Source organism: Rhincodon typus, chromosome 18 (assembly GCF_021869965.1).
Source record: "Rhincodon typus isolate 14 chromosome 18, sRhiTyp1.1, whole genome shotgun sequence".
NCBI classification, from domain to species: domain Eukaryota; kingdom Metazoa; phylum Chordata; class Chondrichthyes; order Orectolobiformes; family Rhincodontidae; genus Rhincodon; species Rhincodon typus.
The window spans coordinates 48,600,126-48,611,406 of NC_063349.1; the positions used below are offsets into that span (position 1 = coordinate 48,600,126).

At 43.3% G+C, this 11,281-nt stretch overlaps 1 protein-coding gene across 1 annotated transcript in view; it reads left to right on the forward strand.

The window, feature by feature from the left end:
* Positions 1–11,281, forward strand: part of LOC125485390 (SLIT-ROBO Rho GTPase-activating protein 1-like) — a 24,933-nt gene that overhangs the window by 11,521 nt on the left and 2,131 nt on the right. Inside the window, exons 6-9 of the mRNA XM_048607943.1 lie at positions 1,440–1,467; positions 6,829–6,931; positions 9,312–9,372; positions 10,194–10,271. Coding sequence (XP_048463900.1) covers positions 1,440–1,467; positions 6,829–6,931; positions 9,312–9,372; positions 10,194–10,271 — 270 coding nt within the window. The remainder of the gene's footprint in view (positions 1–1,439; positions 1,468–6,828; positions 6,932–9,311; positions 9,373–10,193; positions 10,272–11,281) is intronic.

Here is an 11,281-nt window from a genome sequence, read left to right on the forward strand (position 1 = left end):
CACTGTGTTATCTCCGACTCCAGCATTTGCAGTTCTTGCTATCCCTGTATTTGCTAAGTGCTACTTTCTTGCAATAACACTTCTTCTCCTCCATTTAATTTGGAAAATGTGCAAGCCTCAATTGTTAGCTGCATTAGATTAAATTCTGTTGATGAAATTGGACATATCGAAGCATTGGGAGAGATGATTGAGTTTAGGTGTGATGTGTAATCGTTGGCTGGTACATTTAATAATCTTCGATCCATGTTTACAAGAATGTTGTGTTTGTTTCTTTTTTGAGTAGCACTTTCTGTAACAGCCTGTGTTAGAACCACAATGACCATGTCTTCCAGCTAACCTGAGGCTTTGGGTCTGAAACATTCAGAGTCCTGATGCAAAGTTGTGGCCTGGGAAGTTGAATCCCCAAATGGGCTATTGCCGGGCTCCTGGAACCCCCCTGAGAGCCACCAGTTTGGAGTTAGAGTCAGAGAGTTTAGGAGGGTTCTTTCTCACTTACCTTAGTAGCTCACCAGGAAGAGTTTGAGGAAGCGAAACCTGCACTAACCCTCCTGGCGGACCATTAAACTGGCACCAAACACGATTCATGACATCCCCTGCCTGCTTCCAAAGCCACTCACTGACTACACCACCCTCCCCTCCTCCCCATACCCCTGCCAGGGACTTGAACCAAATCCAAACCCCTACCCCACCATTCTATTCCCCAAGATCACTATCCTGTGGCTGGACCCACTCTAATAACCTTCAGATTCCTCCTGATCCAATGACCCCACCACCCATCCCTACCCTGACTTAAACACTCACCTGTTTACCTGGCACCCTATCAATCACCCTTACCTACCTGGCATCCTACCGATCCCCTCACCCACCTGGCAGTCTACCTAAACCTCCACCCATGTGAGACCCTACCCACCTGGCACCCTACCCATCCCCTTACCTGTGGGCACCCTACCTCCCCCCCCCCCCCCCCCCCCCACCCACCCACCTGGCACTCTATCTACACCCCCACCCATGTAGAACCCTACTCACCTGGCACCCTCCCTATGCCCCTCACCCACCTGGCACCCTACTTACTCCTGCAGTGTGGCAACTAACATTGACAGAAGTGAGTGTGGTCCCAATGTTGATGCAGTCTGCTCCCGGATGTGTGGATTGCTGGCCTGGCCTGGTCTGCAGCAGCAAGAAAAGCTGACAGTGTGGAGGGTCACATGGGAATCACCTCCAATGGTAAGAGTGTATCGTTTTGCCAGTCAGAGTTGGAAATTGGGTTTCCAGACCTGATCAGATGATCTCTCGTGGCTCCATGTGTCAACATCTCAAAGCCTGACTTTTTAATCTGGTGATTAGGAAGCAAGGCCTAGGTTAGTCACTGTGTCCCTGATCGGCTTCCTGTACTCCCAGCACAACTCCACAAACAAAATCTCTTTCGTTTTTCTCTTTAGGCCAGAAGAGTGACTTCATGACCACAAGGTAGGGAAATGGTCACGGTCATTTCTTTAGAGAACTTTGAAACTGCCTGTTTGATTGCACGCGTGCATCTCTCTGTATGCAAGCCACTGTGTGATTTAAGTGTGATTGCTGTCTGCATGTTCACATGTCTGTGTGTGTGTGCACGTGTCAGTGTCTCTGTCTGTGAACATGTGTCCCTGTGTCTGTGTGTACACGTGTCCCTGTGTCAGTGCACAAGCCTGTTTCTATGTCTGTGTGTACATTTTTGTAAGTCAGTGCATGTACACGTTTGTGTTTGTGTGTGTGTGTGTGTGTGTGTGTGTGTGTGTGTGTGTGTGTGTGTCCATGTGTCTGTATGTACATGCGCTTATGTTTGGGTGGATGTCCATGTATGCACATGTCCATGTGTCTGTGTATTTGCATGTTTGTACATGTGTATTTTGTGCACCTGCGTATACGTTCCCCTCTACCTGTATCTGTGGGTGCACGTGTTATATTGCAGTCTGTTAAAACTGGGACTGTATCCTCTGGTGTATTTAACACTTGATGTATCTGTGTTGCTGAATCCGTAATACAAAATGACTGGGTTTGCAAGAATGTTACATTAGTGCTATTAGCAACTGAGCTCAGAATACATCATCTAATGATATAGGTGTTCCGTACTGGCTTTGCAGCTCACTGTTCCAGTGATTTACAATTATGCTGTAGGACTGAAGGTGAATGCTTCAGTCTTGCTGTTGTTTCATTGTAGGATATTCTGGTTCTTCCAGGACTGTTGGGCAGCATAGAAGTGGCGTGGTTTGAGAGAGACCATATAAAGCAGAGCTAGCTGCCATCAGTGCCCATGTGCAACATTGCAGTGTGTTTTGGAATGATATGAGAAATTGTGTGAGTGGGGGGAAGGTGAGGGAGCAAAGGTTTTAAAACGGGTGTGTATCAAGAAGAGAAGTTCCTGCTGGAAGTGCTCCCACTGTGAATACTGTCAGTGAGTAAGAATTCAAACCAGATGAGAGTAGTCCCATTCACTGAGAGAGGAGGATGTGTCCAAGATACTAGTGAAAAGCTGTTGTGTGCCTTCCATTTGGAATGGCCTTTTAGATATTTATCTGCTCACTTAGTTGGCCTGTTCTGGAGTACTGTGTCTAGTTCTGTTTGTCCTGTTATAGGAAGGATATTATTAACCTGGAGAGGGTTCAGAAAAGATGTTACTGGGAATGGAGGGTTTGAGTTATAAGGAGAGGCTGGATAGGCTGGGAATTTTTTCGCTGGAACGTATGAGGTTGAGGGGTGACCTTATTGGTTTTATAAAATCATGAGGTATAGATAAGGTGAATGTCAGATGTCTTTTCCAGAGGGTGGGGAGTTTCAAGGTGAAGGGGCATATTTTTAAGGTGAGATTAGAAAGATTTGAAAAAGACATGAGGAGCAATTTTTTTTACACAGTGGGTGATTTGTGTGTGGAATGAACATCCAGAGGAAGTGGTGGATGAGGGTGCATTTACAACCTTTAAAGGACATTTGGATAAATACATGAATAGGAAAGGTTTGGACGGATTATGGGCCCAGCGCAGGCAGGTGGAACGAGTTTAATTTGGGATTATGGACTAGTTGGACCAAAGGGTCTGTTTCCATGCTGTACAACTCTGACTCTATAACTCTGGAGGAGTCAGGAAAGGATAATAGATACTAACACTGCGGTTTTATCAGTTAGTGGTCTTCAGTGAATTTAGCTGCCCAGGTTACCTGCCCCTGGTCCATTGCCAGGCAATCTCAATCTGAGTGAGCATCAAGTGGAAATTCTTGCTGAGAGAATTATTATGGTTAAAAACTAAGGAATAATATATTGATTCTAAAGCCTCTTGTGGTCTCCTATTTGTCATATTCTGACCTGAAGCTTAGAGTCAAACATTAAAAAAAACACAAAAGAACTGTAGATGCTGGAAATCTGGAATGGAAACAGATATTGCTGGAGAAACTCGGTAGGACTGGCAGCATCTGTGGACAGAGAAAACAGTTAATGTTTCGTGTCCAGTGACCTTTCTTCAAAACTGATGGGAAAAGGTGGTATTTATGGTGGTAATGAGGGATGGCACATGTGCAAGGAGTACAAGGACAGGTAGAGACGGAGCCCAGAGACAGAGAGAGAGACAAAAAGATGGCTGATAGTAGGCCCGGGAATGAGAAAATTTGATCATGGGAGCGATGAGTAGATGGCAGTGGGGTTGGCTGTGCTGAAAGCAGTCTATGTCATGACAGGGCCTGAGCTGTGGAGATGGTAAAGGATGTGGAAGGAGGTGTTCAAGCCCTAAAATTTGATATAGTCCTCAAGCGGAATCTTTGCTGGCATTGCAAGAGACAAATGACCAGAATGGCATCACTTCATGACCCTCAGATTAAGGAAATGTACAAATTGGGAGCAAGGAGTAGGCCACTCTGCCCCTCAATCCTGCTTTGTCATTCATTAAGATCATGGCTGATCTAATTGCCCCACATTCCCGTCCATCCCCAATACACACACTCCAAAGATGTGCACATTAGGTGGCTTGGCCATGCTAAATTGCCCATAGTCCAGGGCTGTGCGGGTTAGGTGGATTAATCATGGGAAATGCAGGGTTATGGGGATAGGGTAGGGAGGTGGTTCTGGGTGAGATGCTGTTCTGAGGGTCACTGTGTACTCAACGGGTTGAATGGCCTGCTTCCGCACAACAGGGATTCTGTGATTCCATTTGATCCTTTCACCTCCCTGTATTTATCATGAATCAATCAACCTCTGTCTTAAAAAAAAATCAAAGACTCTGCTTTCACTGCATTTTCAGGAAGACAGTACCAAAGATTCATAGTCTTCTGGTGAGGAAAGATTTCTCCTCGTGACTCTTAAAGCCACTTACTTTAAAATCCGTGACCCCTGATTCTGGACTCTCCCACAAGTGGAGCTAACCATTCCATATCCACCCTGCCCAGACTCCTCAGGACTTAATATATTTCAAGTTGCATTCACTTCGAAACACTTTTTTTTATTCATTCACAGGATGTGGGTATTGTTGGCCAGGCACAATTTATTGTCCATCCCTAATTGCCCAGAGGGCAGTTAAGAGTCAACCATATTATTGTGGGTTTGGAGTCACATGTAGGTCAGACCAGGTAAGGATGGCAGATTTCCTTCCCTAAATGACATTAGTGAGCCAGATGGATTTTTCCAAAAATCGACAACAGTTACATAATCGCCGTGAGATTAGCTTTTTATTTCAGACTTCTGTTTGAATCCAGATTTCACCATCTAATATAAATACAGTGGAGTTTGAGGTCACGATAAATTGTGGGTAATGTCACAGGGTAGATCCCCAAGTTAGGGTTCTGAAGACACGGGTTCAAATCCAAGCATGGCATTTAGTGGGACAAGAATATTCTATCTCAGAGTATTAAAGGACAGTAAGTAATCGAGAAATGCTCTGTTGTTAGTTTAAGGGATTATCAGAGGGAAGATATTGCTCTTTCCTCAGTAGACAAACAGATAGCTGTCAGCTGAGGCAGTAACCAGTGAAAGGTGAATAATTTGAGAAAACGGAAGTCGGCATTTTTGTAAATTCTTTAATCATTATCTATGGCACAGCCAGAAGGAGACAACTTTCGATCCAAGTCAAACATTATAACCCCTTTACCTGTTGCATTAACTATTCCTCCATCACCATCTCCTGGCTCAAGTGTTTCTTTACTTTTTACATTGTTTCTCATTGAACTCAATGGTTTACTGAAAATAACAATCATTTTACAGCTCTCCCCTTAACTATTATTTGATTTGACTATGTTTGATTTATTATTGTCACATGTACCTAGGTAGAGTGAAAAGTTTTGTTTTACGAGCAGTATAGATGGATCATACCGTACAAAGTACATTAGGGTAATTGAATAGAGAAATACAATGTTATAGCTGCAGAGAAGGCGCACAAAGAGCAAGGTAAACATTACATTTAAAATTTGAGAGGTCCATTCAGAAGTCTAAAACCAGTGGGGAAGATGCTGTTCTTGAAGATATCGGCATGTGTGTTTAAGCTTTTGATTGGTTAGGCGACTTCTGGAATACTGAGTTCAGTTCTGGTCTCCTTGCATTAGGAAAGATGCTGTTAAACTTGAAAGGGTTCAGAAAAGATTTACAAGGATATTGCTGGGGTTGGAGGGGTTGAGCTACAGAGAGAGACTGAATAGGCTGGGGCTGTGTTCCCTGGAGCATTGGAGGCTGAGGGGCAACCTTATAGAAGTTTATAAAACCATGAGGGGCATGGATAGGGTAAATAAACAAGGTCATTTCCTCAGGGTGGGGGAGTCCAAAACTAGAGGGCATAGGTTTAAGGTGAGAGGAGAAAGATTTTAAAGGGACCTAAGGGGCAACTCTTTCACACAGAGGGTGGTACACATATGGGCCAAATGCTGGCTAATGGGAATGAATTAATTTAGGATATCTGGTCGGCATGGACGAGTTGAACTGAAGGGTCTGTTTCTGTGCTGTACACCTCTATGACTCTATATATCTTCTGCCTGATGGAAGAGATTGGAAGAGAATATGAGCGGGGTGGGAGGGGCCTTTGATTATATTAGCTGCCTTCCCGAGGCAGCGAGAAGTGTAGAAAGGGACAGAAGACCAGGAGGAGGTCAGTCAGCCCTTCAGGTTTATCACATCAGTCCAATTGGATCAGTGGTTTCCTACCACTGTATCTATCTTAGTCATGAAACTCCTAATGCCCTTATTTGACAAAAATTTATCAATCTCAGTTTTGTGGTTTTCAATTGAGCCATCAGTCTCGGCCACCTATCCAGGGCAAAAGTTTCACATTTCCACCCCTCTCTTGTGTGAACTGCTGCTTCCTGGTGTCATCCCTAAATTTACAGGCTCTATTATCAGGGCCATTCCCCTTTTTGTCACTGCACCATTAATGCCCACCCCTAAGTTAAAACCAATTTTCTCAAGCTGTGGGCCCAATGGGATTTTAATGATAAAGAGCCCAATCGAAAGATTAGTTTGTTTCTGTGGAAAACCCAGGTGAAGCAGTTGGTTTAAGAGATCATATTTATTAATAGAATCGCGGGTCAGTTAGGTACCATTTCAAGATTGGACTGATGTTATTGTTCACTCGATGGATTAGAATCTGTATGTATTACATGATAACGCTTTAAAAACAAGGTCATTATGAGAATTGTCCTCAGAGTATTTCCCAATGATTGAGACGTTATGTCAGTCCTGTTTCCTGGGATGCCATGTGGTTTCTGAATTGCACAAGTTAATGTCTGACGACGGAAGAATGTTGACTGTTTTAGTTGCTCCCAGTGACGCACCAAATTCACTGACACTTCTTAAGTTGTTTTCAAACTGTTCCATCCTCTTCTCAGGCCTCCAAATGTGCCCCCTAAACCTCAGAAAGCCAGGAAATCCAGGCCCCGATCAGAATATAATGCTAAGTTGTTTAATGGGGATTTGGAAACGTTCGTTAAGGTACTGGCGTCAAGTATAATGGTAGTGGAGAGCTCTATTTTAAACATCATCGGTCAGAACATAATGGCTTGCTCCTCAAGTTAAACTTTCTAAGGGCACTCGCACTCATTTTGCTGCCCTTTCCTTTGGGACATGAATGTTGTCCGTTTAAATCCAGAGGCTTGAGGGTTTGCCATTATGTTCAGTCCTATCTCTGCTCCTATCTCTGTATCTGTTTTAGAATCTGCTTCCTCAAGTCAAGAATTGCAATGCTTTTTGATCACGGAGAAATCACAGGGAGATATAATTTTTGCGTTAATTTCTCTGTAAGCAATTCAATTTCCCCCTTTGTAGATCACAAAAATTAGATAAATTTGCACTTACTTTCTTGACGTTTTTAACGAGACTGGCACTTCTTGGGTGCACAAACCTATAAGCAGTGACATCCTTGATCTTGAGGAAAACCCCTCGATATTCAAACCTGTTTTGACTGCCTGCTTTGTCTTTAGCCAGAATATAATGGTTTACTCCTTGAAACTGAGTCAGTGGGAGCTAATTTCTTGCAGGTAAATAGCCCCCGGAAGGACTTCCATTATATTCAAGAGTCTTATTGGGGTCCCTAATCTGTATCTTGCACCTTCGCTGTATTTGCTGCTGTCTGTCTCACTATCTTCCTTTTCGTCCTCCGCTGTTATCATTGCTCCTATCAGAGGACGAAGAAACTCTCACACCAGGAACCAGGTACAGTGCCATTGTGAAGCAACTGGGCTTGCCATATGTGCCTGGGTTAACACACAGCAAATGAGCAAATTATAACCCAGAATGTTTGCATCAGTTCAGTAACAGTCATGGGCGTTCCAATTAAAATACCACGCTATTGAAATCTGTCACGTTTCCAAAATCAGGCTCAAACCTCTTGGGTCAGGTCCTATTACTTTGAATAAAGGCAAAATACTACAGATGGTGGAAATCTGAAACAAAGACAGAGGATGCTGGAGAAACTCAGCAGGTTTGGCAGCATCTATGGAGAGAGGGAGAGAGAGAGAGACAGAGTTAACATATCCTTCTTCTAAAGAAGAGTCATACCAGAATCCATGTTAGCTTTGTTTCTGTCTGTACAGATGCTGCCAGGACTGTTGCATCAGGGTCCACATCCGCCCGAGCTGATACTGATATGGAGAGCCAGAAGGCTCTCATTCGCTGGAAAGAATAGCTGCCAAGTTATTCCGAATAAGACTGGTACTTCAAACTTTGTAAAAGTTCCAGTGATGCTTCAAAACTGAACACAGAGGACGTTTTGTCATTCTCTAAGCTGCACGCTTGTTTCAGAAGCTTCTTGGTGGAAAAGTACCTGCATAGCAACAGCTTCTTAAGCAAAAGCAATAATTCCACAGCTGCTGTAAAGTTAAAATAAAAGCAGAAAATCTCGGAAAACACTCTGCAGGTCAGGTAGCCCATTTGGGGAGAGGAGCCGAGTTTTCGTTTCAGATCAACCCCTCCCTTTGAAAATTAAATTTCACAAAGCAGGAAAGGTGGATCAGTGCCAAGTGAGCAGAGAGGAATTGAAAATTGTCCCAATCATTGGACTCTTGCAAACGTTCGACTTCTACGCAGTTTAATTTTCCTACTTGCGTTGCTTCTTTTATTAACAAGCCTTCTAACCCAGATTTATGAGTCAAGTCAAATAAAAAGAATGTCTGTTATCTCATGCTTTTTCTGATTACAGTTATATGAAGTGTAGTTTCGTAAGAAGCCAAAGGATATAATGTCTCCAAGAAGATTGAGGCTCCACTTTTTATTTTAACAAATTGTCATTCGTTTGTCGTTTAATTCCGCAAGGAATGATATGTCATTTTCCTTTTTGTTCCATCTTTTACCCTATATTGAACATCATTCTCCTGCTGTGTGAATGGGCACTTTGAGACATGGAGTCTAGCTCCTTTGCTGTGTTGCCCTGTGCCAGTCCAGTTCGAGCTGGCAGTTGCTGGGCTAAAGCCTCCAATGTGCTAATGAAGCACAGTGCCAACTCTTCCAATAGTGATCCAGTCTGGATCGAGAATGTGCCAAGCAGATGGGCACTTGCCGCACACACCTTGTTAGTGCATGCCCAAGCCTGGGTATCACAGCATTTGATTCTGTGAATAGGTTCTTTGCAGCTCAAATGTTGAGGAAAAGGCCTTACAGTCCACGGCCAAATCCAATGGAGCCCTCTGCAGTGAAGAACTGCAGTGGTTGTAGATAATGCCCATACAGTGTCATGAATCTACCTCAGAAATGAGAAATCAATCTAGTCTATCTGATGATTAAAGACGTGTTGGCAGCAGACACTCTTTATATTTGTATGCTGATCAGACGTGACCTCTGCAGACAATTACAAGGTCCTTCAAATTTCCTTTTCTAGGACTCTGGGCAAGCCATTCCTCTGATTGTGGAAAGTTGTGTGCGATTTATCAACCTATATGGTATGTTCCTGTTAAGATCTTTTTGCCGACAATAAGACATACTTTCCCGAGAATGAAGGCGGTGAGGGTTCACTGGACTGGTTCCTAAGATCAGAGGATGCGTCCTTTAAGGGGAGATTGACCAGAACTATATTCTCTGGAGTTTAGAAGAATCAACAGTGTGAAATGAACCGTCTGAAGGAGTCCTAGAAAGGGTAGATGCTGGGAAAATGTCTCTGTGGCCACAGAGATACCTTCGAATAAGTGGTTGGCCGTTTAAAGCTGAGATCAGGAGTCATTTGAAATTCAGAGTGTTGAATCTTTGGAATTCTCTACCACAGAAAGTATGTTCAAATCTCAGGATACATTCTGGGGGATAAAATGCATTAGAGAACAGGCAACGGGAAGAAGGAGCTGAGATGTATGTCAACCTTTTCTTAATTTGTTCATGGGACGTGGGCATCGCTGGCCGGACCAATATTTATTGCCCGTCCCGAATTGCCCTGGAGTAGTTGGTGGTAAGTTGCCTTCTTGAACCACTGCAGTCCACGTGTGTGTGAGGTTATCCACGATGCTGTTAGAGAGAGAGTTCCTCATGCAAGTGGCATCTGCCACTCTAGTCCTTCTCAAGGATAGAGTCATGGTTTGAAAGGCACAGTCAGAGAAGGTTTCTTGAAGGCTTGAGGGGCCATATAGTCCAGCCCAGATCCCTTGGAATCCAACAATGTACTTACTAAGTTACCACCGTCATTTCTTTTTGACCAACATGTTGACGTTTGACCTGTTGCATTAGCCATGAATTGGACACTTTCTCACTTCTCCGTTCCCCGCATTGTCTGCAGGTCTTCAGCATCAGGGGATCTTCCGAGTGCCTGGATCACAGGCTGAAGTCAATGATATCAAAAATTCATTTGAGCGAGGTGAGTAATTGCAAACGATTAACTGTGAGGCAGAGCTGGAACAACTAAGTGTCCGTATCCCATTTGCATTTATTCTGGCCTTGCAATATGTTACAGCCTTCTGATAAGACGTGTCTCTTGCCTGTGATGCTTTAGGAAGATAATTGCTTTTGTAATGACTCCTGTGCCTGGGAATAGTTTGCCAATTTGATTAATGTGGCTAGTAAGTCAGTGCTTGAATTTTTAAGGATCCTTTCTCATTTTGACAAGTTGCAGTGGTGGGGGGAGAGTGTTGTACCTTTGGAAGACACAGTGCTGTATAAGTTTCCCAGTCATTTGTGGTTGTCAGTGAGGCAGTGTTCATTCTGGAGTGTCTGGATTAAAGCTGATTTTTCTTGAAGACCATAAGCTAATCAGATGCACTTTATGAATCAAAAGAGCAGCTGGGTCACTTTTTTAAGCTGTTTCATCCCAAGTAGGGTCAGCTCAATCACCCACATTGTACCCCACCTAGTTCATCTTCCCATTGCCTACAGCTTACTTTGGGTTACTATTTAGATGAGTCTGTTGCCATTGGAATCTCTGAAAAAGAGCCTAGGCCTTTATAGCCCCCAGAGACCAAATGGATCCATTTTCCTCTTTGTCATCGTAAAAAATAATCTAATTATTATAAACAAAACTCATTTCTCAAAAAAGTGGCAAAACTGGTTAATATCTAGGCTATAATCTGACACTAGAACTATACCCTGTATTGATCACAACACAAGCACACTCTCACAACATAAAAGACAACAAACTGCAGAGATGATACTTTGAAAAAGGACAAAATACAAATGCCTTTATTGTCCAATGGTCTAAAAACCAAAAGGTGAAATTTGATGAAATTTTCAATTCGCCGAGTTTCTTATTAATGAAATCAAAAAGCTCAAGAAGGTTTTTGGTTTCATCAACCTGTTCATAAAGCTGCAGGCAAAGACTAACTAAAAACCGCAAGAACTGCGAATGCTGTAAATCAGGAACAAAAACAAAAT